This window comes from Motacilla alba, chromosome 10 (genome assembly GCF_015832195.1).
Source record: "Motacilla alba alba isolate MOTALB_02 chromosome 10, Motacilla_alba_V1.0_pri, whole genome shotgun sequence".
Taxonomy (NCBI): domain Eukaryota; kingdom Metazoa; phylum Chordata; class Aves; order Passeriformes; family Motacillidae; genus Motacilla; species Motacilla alba.
Window position 1 is genome coordinate 12,343,464 of NC_052025.1, and position 20,052 is coordinate 12,363,515.

At 45.5% G+C, this 20,052-nt stretch overlaps 1 protein-coding gene across 3 annotated transcripts in view; it reads right to left on the minus strand.

The window, feature by feature from the left end:
* Positions 1-11,332: 11,332 nt before the first annotated feature.
* Positions 11,333-20,052, minus strand: part of ARNT2 (aryl hydrocarbon receptor nuclear translocator 2) — a 96,938-nt gene continuing 88,218 nt past the window's right edge. Inside the window, exons 19-20 of one of the 3 annotated variants that reach the window (XM_038146770.1) lie at positions 18,196-18,332; positions 11,333-15,833 (exon numbers count right to left, since the gene is read on the minus strand). In XM_038146770.1, the coding sequence (XP_038002698.1) occupies positions 15,735-15,833; positions 18,196-18,332 (236 nt within the window). In that variant the 3' untranslated portion in view covers positions 11,333-15,734. The remainder of the gene's footprint in view (positions 15,834-18,195; positions 18,333-20,052) is intronic. The other 2 variants (XM_038146773.1, XM_038146772.1) reach the window with 2 other exon arrangements.

The window sequence follows — 20,052 nt, forward strand, 5'->3', positions numbered from 1 at the left end:
CGCAACCAGTAAAACAGAGGGGAAGATTTCCAGTCCCTTGGCCCATGAGGCTCTCTTAAAAGCTGGAGACAGGAAACATTATCTGTAAGGCACTGATCAGTATTTGTACTGCAGTGGCTCTGGAGGCTCCCACTGACATCCTGCTCCTGTTATTCTGGGCACAGCCACCAGATTGAAAACAGTCCTGGCTGCAAAGCCTTTGCAGTTGAACTCACCTATGTGAATAAACCAGACCTGCCCTACCAACAGACCTGCAGCGAAGGGCTTGGCTCTTCCTTTATAGCCAGGACCACCAGTGATCTGTGGACCCTGCCCAGCCTATTCCAATCCCCAACCTGGAGCATGCTGCTGAGTACTTGGAAGGACAGCAGCAAAACTGAAGGAAATGCAGTCACTTTCAGGCCTCCTTTTCCTACCCGATAGCTCCTCATTTGATGGATGGTTTTACTCTTAACCTCACCACCTTTAGTAATTCCCACAGGTAACAATGTGAGACAAACACCAGAGCTGGGAGAAAGACAAGGACCTTAACTCAAAGTTACAGTAGGCAGGTCCACAGCACAGCCCAGCACTGTACCAGGTCATCTGAAACTCAACCCTGTGCCCAGTCAGCTGAGCAGCATCACCTTTCGTGCTTTTTCTTCTTATGTTTAAATGACAGAAAAATTGTTTCATCAAAGTAATTTCCTGGGGTTTTCAACTTGGAATAAGAAGCTTCCAAACAGTGCAGACCTGCCTATCTGGAACAGAGTGCTTCTTGTTCTTGAATGGTAAAGATGAAGTTAATTGCCAGGAAATGGAAACTGTGCTTTAATATCTTGGCGAAAGCATATATGATGAAGAGCTGTTTGCTCTGGTAGACTTGCAGTGTTAATAACACACATGTGTCTGCTGGACTCCGTGCCATCAGGAGTCAGCAGGAACTGGATGACCTGCGTGGTGTTGGATCAATCATTAATCAAAACCCAGCCAAGCCCAGAACGGTGCAGTGAAGAGTTGGCTGGGACAGGCAGAGGGATGTGCAGAGGGATGTGCACAGGCTCTCCCCAAACCAAACGCTGCCTTCCATCCCTGCAGGTAGCATCAGTGTGAGCCAGATCCTGCACACACACAGACCTGGGACTGCCTGGATCTGGCATCCTTCTCTGGACTAAACGAGGACACCAGGGCAGAAATACCTGACCTGGGCATCAGTCAAGTACATGCATCTTAATTAATAAACATAACAAAGTGCTTATCAGTCCCTCATTAGTAAAGATTATTCTCCAATGTCTGCACCACTTGCAAAACCTGGAACTGGCTGGGTTTGTTCCTCCCTTATTCTTCCCAGGAGGTATACGTGCAGTCAGCACTATTTAACCATTCCCAGGAAGAGATGATCTTTCCTGAAAGGAAATCAGTGTTTCATCTCCACCCAGAAAAATCTGCAGGACTGGATAAAATCTGCAGTTCTGTAAGTAAGCCCAGGGGCACAGCTAGTGAGCAAGCCTTGTACAAGCACTTTTGGTCCAGATGAAAGGTACATGAAAAAAGACTTAAGCCTCTGAGTTTCCGTACTTCCAGTGTGAAACAGAGGACACCCAGCCTGGTTCTGCTCCCCCTGATCTCTTTCTTTCCCCTTGGCTTCCTGCCATTGTATTTGGCAGAGCTAGGATGGCTGTGGGAGCCCAGGGAAAGAGGGAGTTTTATTTTCTTGCCCATCAGAGCAATTATTTGTAGCCCAAGTGTAGCCCAATTATTTCCAGCGCAAGTGGAGCTCAAGTGCCCATATACACACAGATATATGTGTACATATTTATATATGCACACACACCTAATTTAGATATATATTCCTTTCTGTGCACACATTTTTATGGTGACCTTGGTCCATCAGAAAGTGTGTCAGACTCATTGCTGCCATGCTCATGTAATTCCATCAGCAAGCATTCAACTCCTAACGTTTTTCCTGCAAAATGATGATGCAGAAGGACAGGATGAACACACCATGGGAGCCACACTGACACCACAACATGAAACTGGGGGGCAATGGGTGGACAAACTGGTTTTCATGGTTGTGTAACACAGATTGTCACAGCTCAGCTCTTAATGTGTGTCCCCATCCAGGAAGGACTCAGAACACCTACATGACTTTTGCAACAGCTGGCCTTTAGGCCAGGCTCTGGGCTCATCAGGGCTTTGCTTAGTGCACCGGAGTGCCCTGAAGCAGCTTGCAGCACCTCCCTCCCCTTCTGGCAAATCCTGGAAGAAGTTCAGCCCCTGGAAGCTGTTTCATTTTGTGGCAGCAGCTCCAGTCCCCTCCACTGCCTGTACACACCATGTTTTCATGTCACAAACACATGTCCTTCCTGGGCTTTTCTGTTGCTTGGGACACACTGGGTGCTGGAGCAGGTCCCTGTAACTGTAGATCTTTATGCTGCTGAGGTTGGTTTTTCCTCCCTTTCCCATTCCTGGGACAGGCCAAGGCACCTGGATTTCATTAGTTTTGGTGCTCTGCTCTGGATGTGCAAAAGCAAATTCTAGTTTGAGAAGAACTTTTTGCTTTTCACATCTTGCTTTGAAGAAACTACTGTTTAAAGAAAAATGTTTTCTCATCCAATGTCATCAGCGGTAATGCTGAAAGGCTGCTTTCAGCCTGCCGGAAACTGGCCTCAGGGAGACCTCAACACCTGCTAAAATCCTGCCCTGAGCTGAGGCCTCTTCAAAACTCCTCCACCACAGTCCCTGTCAGCAGAATTCAGAGCCAGTCCATCACCTCGGACAGCTTACAAGGCAGCTCTTCCTCCAGCCTCAGCATCAGGGAGAGTGGAGGAGCCCCGTGTGAGAAACTCAGGTCTGAGGGACCCACTTGCAGCCTCACACAGCTGCCAACAGCTGCCTGCTCAGGACTGGGCTGCTGAAGCATCTCCTGGTGAGCCCAGCAGGATCCCCAGCTCGCCCACTCCGTGCAGGGCTCCATCCCCGTGCACAGCTCATGCTCACTCCTGGAGTGTGGAAGAGACCCAGAGCTGCTCACCCAGGGAGCAGAACACCTCTGCTGGGGCACTGAGGCCAGGTAAGAGGTTAATTCACCTCACTGCTATCGCTGTCAGCTCCAAATCTCTGTACATGGGGCAGGTACCACACTCAACACATACAAAGAGGCATTTTCTCACCCAGCGGGTGGGGTCACCCCCCTGGAGAGAAATCCAGCCCAGAGAGGGCTGGGGATGGGAAAGGGAAGGGCAAGGAAGAAGGGGGAAATCGTGGAAGCAATGGTCCCAGCAGGAAACCCTGATAAGAAATAAGTCATGAGAACTCCCTCCCCATGATTTGCTCTGTGAGAAATATCCGCTCTCAGCATTGCCATCCCGGGCGTTTTCTTTAACATCCAACACTCAAACTTTCTTCCTGCCTGTACCAGGCATTCCTGCTTCATTAGAACACCTGGAATCTCTGAATCATCTGTGATTTCTTTCCCTGTGACAGAGTGCCTTTTGATTTCTATTATCCACTGCCCAACATGATAGCATGAGCGGGGATTGCAGGCTCCAACACGGTCCCCTTGAACAAAGAATAAAATAATTCCTTATCAATGCTCAGAGCTCCAGCCTGAGCTGAGCTGTGCTTTTTGCAGTGCTTGGCTCATTACTTACTGCTGTCATTCAGACTCCAGCCCCAGAAAACCTTGAACTCCGTGGACCTTGAAGACTGTCACACAAGTTTGCTGCAGGTGACACAGCAGGTGAAGGTTTCTCTTTCCTGTTGTCACCATGCAGTCAGCAGCAGAGGAACAGCACTGGATCTCCAGCCCTGCATGGGTCCACTTCCCTGGGGAACCTGGCTCTGCATGTAACTGCTGGAGAGGAACAGAGAAAGTACTACTGATAAACACTGCAGAAACAACGTGATTCATATGTGAAGAGCAAACCTGAGAGCCAGAGTCTGCTCCTGTGGCAAAAGCATTCCCATCCTGTAGAGCAGAGTGTGGAGCCGTGGGATCAGGGAAATGCTGTCACTTGGCAACTGCATTAACACAAGAACCAGAACCAAACTGTCTGAAGTGAGAACTGTCACTATTTTTTTGGTGCAGCTGTGCCCACATGCTGGAGCAAAGGGAAGGGATTTGAGTCCTGGGATGCTGGTGCCACCTACACAGCCAAGAGAAGGGCCCTTAACAGCGAACAAGGGAGTGAGTACAACAGTGGTGTTCCTCTTAAGAGGTGAGTCCCACTAGAAACTGAAACATTTTGTCAGAGGAATCAGCTCATTCAGGTTCTGAGGCACTTCACTTACCCAAACCCACTGCTTTTTATCCTCAGAGTGGTAGTAGATGGTAACCCATCCTCTGTTTTTTCTAACAAAACCCAGCAAAAATTCATTGTATTGGACGCTGCTACAACTGCATTTGGGAGGATGGGTCACATTAAATACATCCCTTGTTCTTCTGCACCCTGCAATGCACAGACAGAAAAGAGGCATTTTAATAAAAGAATAAAGATCACTTGTTGGGTGGCTGGCCGTGTCCTACACCAGGCAAAGTTTTGTCTTGTCATAATACAGGCAGAATGAGAAAACACAACACTCAGCATTGTGGGTGCTCAGACTCATTAACTGATAGCTTTGATTCTTGCAGCAATATATTTTTAAGCAGGGGTGGGTGGTCATCAGCTGAGGAAATCTCATAAGGTGAAAAAAGCTGCCTTTCCTACCTGCCATATGGACTCCAACCCATCTGTCCCCAAAACCAGCTCTCAAATCAGGAACCAGGCTGGAAAGCAGAGTCTGGTGGACAGGAAGAGGCTCACTGTTCCAGTGGGTCATGTCACCCATAGCCCCAGACATCAACATTTTTTGTATTGCTTTTGTTTTTCATTTCCTTACTTTTTGTTTGTGAAAATATCATCGTAGAGAAGGGATTTAGGATTTGTGCTTACAAATAAAATAGACTATAACTTGCCTAATGGGAGCAGTTCAGTTTTACATGGCTGTCCCTTGACATGTTTACACAGCTGGCCAGATACCATTAAAACATATTTTCTCAGGAGGCAGTGTGGTCTAGTGGAATGAGCACGGGCCTAGCAGTCAGGAACTCCCACGTTGTAATTTTGGGTCACCAGTGGTTTGTTTGGTGCACAAAGCCATGTAACCCCTGTGCATGTCAGTGTCCCAAAATGACACCTCATTTGGGAGCGTGATGCTGAAGATCCACGTGGGGATCTTCGGGAGAGGATCAGAGCCCTGATGAGGCACCAAGAGTCAGAAACACACCAATAAAGACTCTGGAGAGATGGGTTAGAGATGCTTCTGCACCTTCACCTCAGGTGGGTTTGGCTCAGGCAGTCCCTGAGTCAGAAATGATGCACCTGACATCGTTCTGTGCAGGCTGTCCTGATCCACACTGACATCATCCGTGAGCACTCATTCATGAGCACTCTTCCCAGCAATGAGCACAGCCTTCTTGAAGAGACCCCCAGGGCTTTGCAGATCCTTAGTGAAGTGAAAAAGTCAACAAGCAGCAGCGCTAGCTTTTAGCTCAGGAATATTAGTGGCTAAAAAACCATCAATTTCCAAAAGCTGATGAGCCTAGCAAATATTACATCTGAACAAATAGGATTTTAAGTACCATGGAATGACTGGCTCTAGTTCTAGCTCAGGTGGTTAAAAATCAAATAAAACCTAAACTGATGTAACTGATAGTTCAATGATGCTGAACTAGGGCCTGCACTGTGACACCACTGAACTTACAGCTTTCCTTCTTCGATTCCTTCAATCCAGGATACTTTTGCCACAGCATCAAGGTTACAGGGTAGCCTTTACATCTGTCCTACAAACTGCATAGACACCAATCCATAGTTCTGGGTGATGATAATGGAATTAATCCTATATGAAAAACATTTTAGCTGGTAGCTAAATTGTGATCTTACCCATTAAGATCCTCCTTCTTTCCTTCTCCCACTGGTCATGTCTGGTAACTGCTGTTTGTGCTTGACTGCTGTTAAAAAGGGTTTTATTTGATGGGATATTGGAGATTCTCCAGCACAACAACATTCCAAATCAGGCAGGAGCTATTGTGCTACATCAAGATGGTCTCTCCTTTCTCGGTGTCTCAGGGCCTGTAATAAAAAGTTGCTTGCAGAATTCAGGGACTGGCAATGCTGACAGACTCTGTCTGGGCTTTTGTCAGCAACTTCAGGGGACTTCTGTCAACAACTTGAGTCATTTTAGAGGAGATCTGGTCTGCTCTTTAAAGAAGGATGGCTGTGAGAACAGCTCAGCAGCAGAATGTCTGACAGGTGATGTGAGACGGAGCACTTTCTCAGGGCTTCTGGATATGGGGAAAGGATGAGTCAGTGGGTGAGGAGGTGGTCACAGCCTGAGTCTTATGGCCGTGGATGTTCAGTCCTGGGCCAGCTCTGCCTGGCTGAGGAGGCCACATGGACCTTTTAACTGGCTCAAGGTCAGTGACCACGTCTGGGCTTTGTGCTTTTCCTACACTGTGGCTGTGCTGAGGGCTGGAGCTGACCTCAATGAATCCCAGGAACACTGAAGGTACAGCACCACATGGACCTCCTGGGAAAGCAGGGCTCTCCCCAGCTTGAGACCTGGTCAACCAAGGCTCTGTCCAGCCAAGGATGGAGACAGCAGGACCTCTGGCAGCCTTTTCTCACAAACTCTCTGACAGAAGATGTCCAAATTGCCCCTCCTGCACACTCACAGCTGTGCCTGCAAAGCCCTGCTGTGAGCTGTGTGATTCAGCAATCAGACCTTCTCCTCCTCCACTGCCCAGCTCCAAGTCTGGTGAGGAAACAGAGGAAGCTGGAAACCATTTCAGTGGCGTTTCTGGGCACAGTTGAGAAAAGTACCATTTTTACCTCAATTTCATAGGTGACAGGGAATCAACAAATCTGAAAAGCAGCATTTAGTTTCTCAGAGAAACATTTTCTCTTCTGGATGGCAGACTTAAACAGCAAAGAAATTTGTGCCTTCAGGGTATCTTTAACCCAATTTTAGAACCTCCTGGAAGTCAGCTATTAATGGACTTGTTGCTGGAAGCTCAGCTCCAGTGTTTTAAATGGCTGTGAAACATGCTCCTGATGGGAGAACAAGCACAAAACCAAGAGGAAAACAGGAATCTGTTATCTGATATTCCCACCCCTTCTCATAAAGTTCTCTTTTTCAATGCTGGAGTCCTGGCTGGTGTTAAAGAGAGTCTTGTAAAATTTCCTTGACACCTTATCAACATTAGTACAAAAATCCACCCACCCTTCACCAACATGGTGGTGCAAGGGACAAAATGGGGATTTTACAAACCTGTCAAAGGAAATCTGTTTCCAGGACTCGACAGCTCTGCAATGAAGTGCTGTGTATCTCTAGTGATCTATAAATATCAAATGTTACCTTTCACTGAATTAAGATTTTTGTCTTTTAGTAGCCTTATTTATATAATTGACACTTGCTTCAGTGGCTTTGCTCCAGTATTTCATTACCAGCTGATATATCCAGGTCAGCCTTGGCAGGTTAGTGCAGAACCCCACTCCCTCAGCAGGATCTGAAAATTTAGGTCAATTTGCATAACTTTGATGAACCTCTAGAACTAAAATGATTAAAGTGACAACTTCCATTGATTCCCTGCTGAGGTCTCTGACCTTAAATCACAGAGGTCACAAGAAATATGTGAAGAATCTAAATAAACTCCAATTCAGAACTCCATTAGATTAAGCATCTCTGTGCAGTGGGGGGGATCAATATGACCTAAATGAAGTGCACAATGCTTTATAGTTTCTCAATAATTAAAACTTCTCATAGGAATGTCACAAATTTAATTGAATACTTTTTTTTTCTCAACTTCACCAAATGCAGTTTTTAAACAGACAAATGCAAAGACAAGTATTTCAAGTTACCTAAGCATCAATTCTGCAAATTTTTCACAGAACTGCAACCATCTACTTTCAGGGTTTCATAGATGAAAATTGTTCAGTCAGAGGGCTTGGTAGTTTTCCGTGCCATATCAGAATGGATGTAAACATTCAGTGCTTGAGCTCTGTGGGTACAATGACAAAGATCCCTTCCTACGTCACCAAATACATCATCGGGCAGGAACTTTTCCTGACTACACAGGACAACCACAATGACACATGGGCTTGGTATTGAAGAGGCCATGGCTCCTTGACACTGCACAAAATCATTGTCCAAACCCAGACTCTCTTTCACTATAACATCATTTTTTCCATTTAGGAACAGAAGCACTGGGAGGAGGCCCAGGAACGCTGTCCCACCTCTGCAAGCTGTGCCAAGGGGACACTGTGGGGAGGTGACAAGCTGGTGTTTCCAGGTACCTCTTATGCAGGTGAGCTCCACGTCACTCCCATTTCCCAGAGCAGAGAATGCTGGAGAAGCTGACTCCATCTGTCCCTCATATCCAGGGACCAGCCTGAATTACCTCAACCAGCTCTAAATTTTCAGAGTACTCTGCACTCTCTTGGTGGCTGGAGAAGGCAGCAGCAGGATGAAGGATGGGACACACCCATTAACAGTCCCATTTTAAAATGAAATATAATTTAAATCAGCAGCAGCACTGCACAGTGTTGCCTCCTGATGACTTTTGCTCCAAATTATGTGAACCAGAAACAATGCAACATTTGTTTGAGTGTGATTTACATGAAGGAAGGAATCCCACAGCATTTACAATCCCTCTGTGAGTCAGGCTTTGGTATCTCTGGTCCATCACATCCAGGAGGTGTTGAGGAGAGAGGAGGGCTGCTTCTGAGACAATTCCACTGGACAAACTCCTCCACTGAGTGGGCAGTATTATTAATTAGCCTTTGCCCCCTGCTACATGCACTGCAGTGAAGGCAGTGGGTTGTGTTTACAATGCCAGGGCAGTGTATTCTCTTGTGTGTTCATTTAGCAAACTGGAGGCTCAGACAACAAAGCAAACAGCAACTCAGGTCTTCAAAATCCTTGCTCCTCAGTGGCAATGGGTCTGTCAGGCCAGAAATTCCAGTGCTAAACAGAAAATAATTATCCTGTGATTTTATTTTGTAGACTGAAGCCGCTTCCCATCAGGGCCACACACAGAACTGCACTGGGCTCCAAGGGAAGGGTCATTAGCCACAGCACAAGCAGGGATGGGCAGCGACTGGGGGAGGCTCTGAGAGCCACCCAAAACATGTTTGGGATGACAGAGTGCACCAAAGTAGTTCAACCTTGCACTGCTTCTTGTTTTCAAAAATGTTCCAAGTATTTAAAAACCTCACCTTCCTAACTGGAAAGGGGTGCTTGCTATTTTTAACAGGCAGCAGGACACCAAAGTGTTGGGGGGGTGTATACTGGAAAGCTCCAAAGCTGCAGTGGGGCTGTCCCCTGTCCCCAGGCTCTGTCTGCACAGGTGCCATTGCAGTGGTGTGTGTACAGCCCTTACACTTTTGTCTGCAAAAGCCATGGCAATGCACTTCTGCATTTCTGCATTGTCCAGGGTGAGCCTAGCACTGACATTTTTTTCAACTGGGTCCCAAATGGCACATTTTGTATATCAGTATTTAGTGCCAGTCTATAATTAGAAGATAATTTTTTCCAGAGCTAATGAAAAGATGCCCTAGCAAGCCCTGGATATGATCCCAAATCCATTAATACAGCTCAAGTGATTCCATTTCATTTTATGTGGGACAGACCACGAAGTTTGAAGAAAGATGCTGCCAAGTATTTTCAACCAGGAATATGCTGAAACTTGGTAAATAAGGATGGAAGAATTCATCCTGTATCTGTCCCTGTTATATACAACTTGGAGAGAAACTGGGAAAATTAAATAATACCTCCTGAACCACGATGGTATTTTGATAGAAATAAGGCTAAGAAATAGCTCCCATGTAAAAATAAATAAACATGTATTTCTATCATCATAATGAAGACCTGACCTGTTGTTATGATTCATTAATGCCAGCTGATAGAGGCAAAGATGGTGAGTGTACCAACACAGTGAGCCTTAGCCTGGATGGATTTCTACCACGGTGTCCTGCTGAGACCATCAGTCACCAAACACGTGGCTCCATTCCACATCCAGCATCTCCAAACCCAGATTCCACACCAAAATCAGTACCTCCCAGCACTCCCACACCCAGCTGTCACCACGGTGCCCAGAAGTACACTTGATTTAGCACGTGAGAGCACAGCTAATGATGGCCCACATGAAAGAAGCGCTAGAGGGATCTGAAAGCAGCCCAACCACACTGCACCCTGCTTGGCATGGGTGCAACACCCATTCTGTGTGTGCCTTTCTGTTTGGATAAGGTTCTTCAAAAGCAACTACAAGCCTATTAAACTGCACCGGAAAAGCAGCAAAGAGCTGCCAGGATCAAAGTGGCTGCACTTCCAAATGGGGCTCAAGGTCTGGCACATGCCTGTTCATCAGAGATGCTCACCAGCACCTGAGCAAATGCCAGGAGAACATCACTTCATTGAAAACTCAATTTTCACAGCAAAACAGCATGAATGGCCCATTTTAACAGAGCAACCTGTGTCTCTGGGATGAGCATAGTGGGCAGAGCCCAGCAGAGCAGGGGGCTGGCAGCTGCATCTGATTAATCCCATCCCAGTGCCCCAGTTCCCTGCCAGGTCCCAGCAGAGCCCACACCTGCTCTCCACAGGCAGAGCCCTAAAAATGGAGTATGAGCTGTGGAAACACCACCTACCCCATGCCAGGAATGCAGGCCCTGGAGCACAATGTCCTCAGCTCCTGCCATGGCACAGTCACCAGCTTTTTGGATTTATGAGCAAGGTAAGTCCTGCTCACAAAGTAACAAGTAGACAAAGAAATAACAATATAAATGCAATGAAGACCCACAGTGAAAGGCAAATGTGCCTTACACAGGCAATCTGAAAAGGTCACCAGAATGTTTGTGGCAAGGATACAAGTATTTTTTAACTTTGAACAATGAGACCAAAAGGTAGACAAGGAAACCACTGTGATACCACCCCAGGGAGTGAATAAATTCTACCCCAAACCATGAATTAGCTCTAAACCAATTGTGTTCTAATGAAATCCTCTACAATACAGCCACCAATTCACACACCTCAGCATCATCAGTAGAACAGGCTGTTAATTAATGTTTTTCTGGAACACTTTTAAAAGTTCAGCTCTCAAACGATCATTCCTCTCCTGCTCCCTCTGGACAGCCTTTACAAGACAGATAAAAGAGGAACATCCTGTCCCCAACCACACAGCACTGGAGGAGATTTCAAAGACAAAGATCAATGCCTCATCTTCTGATTTCTGGCATGGATCTTATAATTCAGGGTTATTTCTTACTTGACAATTCCCAAATGCACGTTTTACTTATTTACAGAAAGACAGGAATTAACAACAGCTCATGACATTTTTATTTTAATGAAATTTAAAAAGGCAGTTATTAGTTATACATACACACAACTGATTCTGTACTTGTTAGTCATAAATATAGAACATTCAGAAGTACAAAATACACTTTATCCACAGCACAATTTCACATCAATATGAAGAGTTTAAACAGATACGTAACCAAGTGCCTAACAATGACAGAAGCCCATTTTTGGAGTTGTTTCCTTTTTTTCCCCTTTCCCTTTCTTTTTTAGAGACCATTAATCTACACAAAGTAATCTGTGCCCACAGTCATCAGTTTCATGAAATGCACTCTGGTTTAGAGTAGGAGAAGTCTGACCTTTTAAAGACAATTAGATGCCATCACCTTTTCTCTGCTCCATTAACAGCAACAAGCCCAAGCCCACATTTCTCTTCTTCTCACAGTTAACAACTGTGAAAAATGGGGCTCTGGCAAAGATCACCTGAAGCCAAACTTGAGCACTGCCAGGAAAAGTGAAAATATCTGAACTACAAATTAGTCCACTCGATACCTTGCAAACAAAGAGCAACAGCAGTATGACACCAATAAGGCATTAATGACAAAATGGCTGTATTATTCTTGAAAAAAGAGTACACCTATGTATAAAAATATATGTCATAGCAATTGGGTAAATCCAACACTATTTAACACTGTGCCAAAAGTAATTAAGAGTTAAAAAGGCAGTTCTGCAAGAAGTATTTACAGTTTCATACTGTACTTCAAAAGAAAAGAAAAGGCAACAAAGCTACAAATGGAACTATCTGGTTAAAGCATCACTGTAGGTACTGCCAGTAGCACTTGTACAAGTAATGTGATGGAGTCTTGGATTGTTCATCTGAATAAATGAATATAAATATTTTAGTATCTAAAACTGTCTCAGTCTACATGTCTGCTCCTTGAAATAACTCACCCAGACCATCGCTATTTGCAGTTTCCTGCTCCATGAGTTTAAAACCCAAGAGATTCAGTTTCAAGAAACACTGTATTTGCAACAGTTCAATCAGAAATCACAGCTTTATTTCCAGCTTCGGAAAAAATCCACAAAAGAAATGAGAAATCCACCACCTATGAAATTCTGGAAATTGGAAGCCAAAGTGCCAACAAAGCTACACTGACAGCACGTAATAAAAACATCAGCATTCCCAATGCACCTCATAACTGCAGCTATAGGATAAGCTAAGTCGCTGTAGTAAGGAAACACAAGATACAGCACAGCCAAGGCTACACAGCTCTGTCAGCCACAGCACTGGGGAGGCTGGCTGGGAGGAGCAGGCAGGGACACAGTGGGGCCAGGGCAGAGCCCTGCAGCATGAGCAAAGCCTCTCCTGCAGCTGCTGCTGCCTCAGAAGCACCAAGTTGCCAAACTCGTGACTCGCTCCCTTCTCGCTGGCTGGGAAAGGCAGCCCAACACCTCCCACCTGGGATGGGGGAGATGGGGGGGCAGGAATGGCAGAGGAGCAGGGCAAGGTGGAAATGCCAAGAGTAAAGCGCTGGCTCGGGATGGCACGATAGAAACAGCTGACAGGGAAACCCAAACCTGGCACCATCCACACTGCCCTGAACAGAGCAGCCATCACCTTCCCCAGGCAGCAAGGAGCCCCCACGGTGAGGAGCAGCCCGTGCTCTGATCCCTCAGGCGTACTGACTTCAACAGAACAACAAGAAAAAGAGAGATGTGCTTAAATTTCTTCTAACAGTGCACTTTGAACTGCACAACCAAAATCTGCACACGGGAAGCCTTCTTCAGTAGTAAAAAACCCACAACACACTGAGGAAGTTATCATTGCTGATGTCAGGAGAAAGAAAATGACTTTAAAAACCCTATTTTTAAATTGAATTCAGGAAGTAAAATTAACTATAAATATACTCAGAGCAGTTCGTCGGGTAAAATAAAACACAGGAACAGCATTTTTTTGCTGAATTCATTATTCAATTTATGGAAAAATTTATAAAAATTTCAGAAGAACTGACATGTTTCATGTCAAGCATCTTCTGTGGAGAGACACAAACTGCTCACCTACTGCTCCCTCCCCTTTCAAAACCCTGCACAGACACCGAGCACCTCACTCACTGGTGCAGCATCCAGGCACCTCTTAAAAACACCAGTGAACTTTACTCTGAGGCAGCAGAACTTCCTTTGCCTCTCCAATTCCATGAGCAGTGTGAGGGGAAAGGGGGATGGCTCCAAGAGAATAAACATCCATGTATTTAAAAGCAAAGTGCATAAGCACATGGCTTGCTCACCTAAGATGGCATTTTTCAGATCTCTGGGGGAGAAGAGATAAGAAGAATTTTGTTCGTTCTCAGTGTGATTTGGTGAGGCAAGAGCAGACCAGGAGATCCGAGGCCTCTCCAGTACCTCATCTAGAGATATACAAAACTTTCCTAAAAAAAGACTCCCTAGCCCCAGTTGCACATAGGGTAAGAGATTGGTCCCAGATTTAGTGAGAGAAATAGTAAGGAGGACTCTTCATGGCCACTGAATATGACATGCTGACGTGGGAGAAGGCTGGGACAGCAGTGTCAGATGGGCACAGCCCCACCTGTGCCAGCCCTGTCCCTGGGCCATGCTCACCCGAACCCTGCCTGGCCAGAGCAGGCTGTGGGGCAGGGCCTGCCTGCTCCCCAGGATCTTACCCCAAAAATATGGACTGTGGTGATGCGCACCCTGTCCCCACTCAGAGACACCCCAGAATTCGATAGGGGCTATGAGAAGGCAGAGCTTAACCCTGTGAAGTCTAAGAATCCCTGCACACACTGAGATCTTCTGGATGGGGGCTACGCCCTGGGGCTGCTCTTCCCAGGTCCGTGGTGGCTCCTGAATGTCCAAAAGATGAGGAAAGCTGCCCCTTCCTCCTCAGCACCCAGCCTCAAAGGTTATGAACAACCTGCAGGCAGGAACTTGGGGCTTTGTGAGTGATTCTTTCTCCTCCCATCCCAGAAGAAACGATCAGGATAAAATCCTTACAATCCAACCTCTGTAACTCATCATGCATATGGAATACTGAACGGAAAGATTCCTACCATATCTCTCATGAAGACATGTGGCAGGGGACTCGCCCAAGAGGAAGGTGATTAACTTTCCTCTGTGGAAAAGCATACAGCATTCAGAGCAGTCAAGAGTCCTCAACAAACCTGGTATGCTGAAAATCCCATTTTTAACAGAGCAGGGTTAACAGAAGCATTTGCTTGGGAATCCAAGCAAAAATTCAAGTTATCACTGTGTATGCAGTGGACAATGGTCCAGTCAATATCTATTACCAACTCACTTTAAAAAAATTATACACTACAAAACCATCTCACTGCTTGCAGCAAATGAGCTTGAATGATTTCCTAGTAACAGGCCACCACCTTCCACTGTTAAAATGTGAGGTTTCACAGTATAAAAAGTACTTCACAGAAAGGAAATGCAGCTAATATAGAAAATGCAATCTCGATGTGTTTACAGTCATTTTTTAAGAGGCAATATTTTTGGGAAAGCAAGAACAATAATAATTAAAGCAGCCAGTGAGAAATGTACAAGGTTATAGGCCTCAATTCAGTGCAAAACCAGACTAATAGCTTATGTAAGTAAATGTTTGTTCTGAATAGAGAACCACCTGAATTAAAAGTAAGAACACCTATGCGAAGTGATGGAGACTCCCACAATATTCAAACCCATCACGTACATCATCCACCTTTTCAGTACACTCCAGAGTGGACCCTTTGTAAAGGCAAAAGAAACCAGTACAGGAAATCACTTCATACAGCACAAGATATACATAAAGTACCAAAATGTACACACATTCAAGTTTAAGTTAGAAAAGGCAGAGCTGAATCTTCTGGTGAGAGAGGCCTACATTATGTTGCTTAATCTCAACATTTAAAGTGACCTAAAACCTACAAGAATCAAAGAAAACAGAATAATGTGTCTGCTTCCAGAAACTTAAGCTTAAAGCAAGGCATCGAAATTGAGCGGTAGGCACTGCAACGAGACATGACCTTACCTTTTCTCTGTTAGTCTTTGTTACTTTGTTACCTATTGAAAAATTACCATTCAAAGGAAATATTATGCATCATTCACATTCAAATATTTGAGACTCAGAGATTTTTTTTTTTAAAAACAAGCAAAATTTTTATCTCTGAGGTAGATGACAATAAAATATAAAAAAACCTCAGAAACAATGGAGCTGTCAATGAACACTAACAAGTGCTGGAGCTCCTCTGCTGGCACTGATGCACCCCAAGGAGGAGAGAGCAAGCCCTACACCACTATCTGAAACGTGAGAAATGTGTCTTCTGGTTTAGTAGCTTCTACAGAAATGCAACACAGAAAAAGCAGCGCCAAAATTACACTGAAATGGCCTTGGAGAAGAAGAACTTCCATTTCTGCTTCGCAAGCTACTCAGAAAATGGTGGAAACATGCCCAGGTCAGCAAAATCTTCAATGTTGTAATTGCCAGTACCCTGTGTTGGATCCCCAGGCATCGGCAGCATGTCCTGCACGATAAGGAAAAATCAAAGTGAAGTTTCACTTGCCAACACATTATCCAGACACAAACTGTTTCCTATTTATCTTCTCAGTGTAACACCAGAAAAGGCCAAGTTTAAATAAATAAGGTGAAAACCAGACCTGTGCAGAGGGCTGGGCTAAACTTTATGTGCTACTTATGTTTTGCTGGAGTGTTTCTGAACAAGAGGTGGGACTTAAGCAGGGCAGAAGTTTTGCTCCTCTGAAATAAAACACCTTTTCCTCCCAGACTGAAACAGCTCCCCTTGGAATTGGAGCTACATACGGAGAGAAGCAAACTCTCTGGTTTCACTGCATGGGGAGTGTACAACATCTCACATGCTGGAGCTCCAGCTGTGTCAGGATGGGTTTGGGCAAGGTCTCCCTTCCTACCAGCACCCTCTAGGTGAACACTACTTTGTGGAACACCCAACACTAACATCACCCCAGCTAACAAGGTGCCCAAGCAGCCTTCATGGATGCACAGAGGCAGAGGAAATAGCAGGAACTTCTCAGGAGAAATGGGATTTCGTGGTAATTGCTCTCACGTGTCTTGAGCCAAGTGAGGTCTCTGCAGGAGGCTTCAAAAAACACTCAACCTTTCCTCTCAGCTGGAGACTGAAGCCACAGGGAGAAGATATCCCTTGCTGGGAAAACCAGAGTTTAGGCTTGCTTTTCCTCTCAGTCCTTACAATAATAAGCTCTCACCACAAAGCCAAGTCTTGCCAGGGATGGCTCACTATCCTCACAATAAAACAAAACCAGAAAACAAGTAAGAAAGCTCATGGGATCTGCTCTGTGAAGGAACCGAGAGCTGCTGCGTATTGGGAAGTTCCTCCAAAATAAAGACTGATTAAAATCCATCCAAAATCTTTGCAGCATCCTTGCCAATGTGGTGAGAGAGACTGTGAGCACAGCTGGCAGTGTCTGAGCTGACAGGGTCAGCCTTCATCTTCTGACCAAAACTTGGACTTATTTGATGTTTTCCCACATTCTCTCCCAGCCACAGGGAAGGTGTAGCTGCTCCCTCCTGTCTCCATTTCCATCTCTGAAGGCATTTCTGCTGCTGGGGCCTCAGTCGCAAAGCCTCCTCAGGCACAGATCCAGCAAGGTCTCCCCTTGAGTCTGGCTCTCTCCTTAAGCCCAGCTAACCCAGGGCTGACTTTAGGCACAAGCCAAGCAACTTCTTGGAGGCCTTTAAACTCATCCAAGTTTCTTATCCCATCCAGCTATTTTCCTAATTCCCTCCGAACACAAGCTCACCTCCAAGAGCTCTGCAGATGAGCCCAGCACTCCTTTTATCCCATGGTCTTCCTTGCCACTAACTTCATGAGACGTTTGCTAAGAAACAAGCAAGACACTGCTTGGAGCCCCATGTCTCTGCTGGCCATCAAACCACGCTGCCATCAGCTCCACTGGAATCACCCTGAATAGCCTCTTGGATAATTAACCATTTGCTAACACAAAGAGATGCAACAGACCAATCTTGCCTGGGCCCTGGGCTAAGAGCACACAGACAGGCAGTTATTCCAGATGAACTGCTGTTGTTTGATCTTGTGTGGAAGCAATGGTTCATCCACACAGGAATACTCCCATGCTCACAGCTCTTCTGCAGTGTTCTTGCACACGAGCCCAGTCTTGCAGGTGAATTTACTTTCCAAAGGACAAGGAGGCGCCCCACTTCTAAACTTTGCTTGGGGCTTGAACTGTCTTTCCTGCATTAATCTGCATTGTTTTCTTGTAAATTGTCTTCTTCATCTAATTTAAAAACCAGTTATACAAGGACAGATATGTTATTAGTCAACTTATGAAGTCCTACTCTATAGTCGGACTTTGCTATCTGTTATCTTTGCAGTCAAGACTCAGAATTATAGTTAATTAGGTAGCTGAAGATGATTGTTTACCACCTGTCTGATATCTGACCGGGTCTAACCTTAAAAAATTATTGTCCACTATCTTCTGTGCAGTATCAGACTCCTTTCCTGCTTGAACTGTCAAAGAGAATGACATTGATATCTAATTGAACTTGAGATGTCAGAGGCCAGCACCAGGATAAGAAAGACACTCCACCTGGGAATACTTCCTGGGTTCTCTGCAAAAGACAAAAGCCCTAAGCATAGGGTGCAAAGAGAAGGGAAAACAGCATCCTACATCAGCAAAGATGCTGCTGTGTGGCAGAAACACAAACCACCTCAGTAGCTAAGGGCAGCTAAGAGCAGTGCAGGGCTATGGCAGCACGCAGCAGCAGGGAAGGGCTCCAGGCCCTGCTGCACCTGATCCTCAGGGGCCATGGCTCTAACTCAGAACTGAGAGGGGATCAGAGGGACCCTGGGCTCACTGGGCACTGCTCACCTGGAACACCTCGGTCTGGTTGGGCTGCGGGTGCGAGTGCTGGTCGCCGCTCTGCTGGTTGTGGTGCTGGCTCTGCCACTGCGACCACACCTCGGACGGTCTGCCCTGGAACTGCCCGCTGCTCTGGCCACCTTCAGCTGCATGGGGCAAGAAAAGGCACAAGTCAGAGAGCAGCTCCTCCAAAACACCTGCCTGCTTTGGGGCAGCATCCATCAGTGCCTGGATTTGCAAAGGAGCCTTGGAGGAAGGCCCTGGGTGACACCAGCCCTGCGAGGAGGAAGCTGGAGTGAGTTTCAGCCCCAGAGCAAAGCTCAGGGCCATGGCTACACAGCCATGAACTGCCCAGAGCAAAATGCACAGTGAGCCAGGCACTGCAAGACAATTTTCAAGCATCCCCCATCATTTTTTAATCAATAAGGACTATTTTTCATTTCACTTAAAAGCCAAACTTCACCATCTGAATGCTGTTTCTCTTCAAAACACTGAATTCTTGTGGAGCAGCCAGTGCTCAGTTTGGTACTCATCTAAGAAGCCTGTAAGCAGATCCAGGTTTTTTTAAGCAGATGTAGGAACAGTATGATCAACAGACAACAGCCTTGCTGATTAAATACAGGCATTGCTGGACTGTCCTGTCCTCCAGTGATACATCTGCAAAGTGATTTATTTAATATACAGTTCATAACAAATTATTATCCTGTCAATATGGTGATACTTTCCTAAAAGTCTCAGGCCATTTATATTTGACAGAGTAACACAAATAGCAAGGCTTCATTGTAAATACACTTTAAATGATGATTTCAAGGAGATGAATTTCTTCTAAATGGTCCACCAGAAAAGAAGCATATTGCCACACATTAATTTGGTTACCTACTACACATACATTTTTCATGAGTACAGTAATAGATTAACACTTAAGCTGGACTCATTTTACCCTGCATTTCTACAGACTGCCACTGAATTATAATATTTTTCAATTATTTTCCAATCCTTAGTTGCAGTATCTCCTTCTAAGAACGAGCATTTTAGAAAGCTTGCCACCAGGCTTATGCTTCTCCTCCAAACATTTCTTCCTCTTTCTTCTTGCTAATGTTTTTCTCTATGACTGCTCCAGCTATTTTTGCCTGTTTCCCTCTCACAGCAGAGGATCAAGCTGTGCATGTCTGGTTCTTCCTGATCACCAGCATCCTCTGCCAAGGGTGCCAAATTTCCTGTGCCAAACTTCCACACCTGTGCTATGCCAAGTCTTTGATAGCCAGACTCAGTCACGTCAAATCAGCCACTACTCACAGTCATGACTTCAGAAAATACAGACACACGTATTTACCCCAATCCCTTTGGCCACCAGCTAAGCCATGCAAAACAGATAAAGGGAAGGTTTTACAGGAAAGTAAACTGGCTGCAGTGATGCATTTCTATCACATCTGAAGTAGATGATTATAGTTCTTCCCTCACTGACATTACCACAACCAGTAATTCAGCTGACTCAAAAACCCTGCAGACATTTTAAGAGCCAAAATAAAATTCATCTAAGTTACCCCTTAAAAGCAAGCTGCAAGTTTGTTTTGTTTTATTTCCCCTCAGAACAACACATTGAAATTAAGTGAGTGAAGCAAATGATGCTTCTTTTCAGCAGAACAGCTCCTGCCAGCCGGCGCTCGAAGCCGCTCGTCTCCGTGAAGGCTGGGTTATTAATAGCACCCAAACTGATGTAGGTCAGGAGATGTTTCTCATTAAGTGAAAGGCTTCTTGCCAAGTAGCTTAAGCCTGAAATACAAGGCTGTCTCATAAACAAATGTACAACGCCTGGTGGAAATGGAAATGGAGGGAGGAATAAGCTGTGTGGGAAGAGCTCCATCC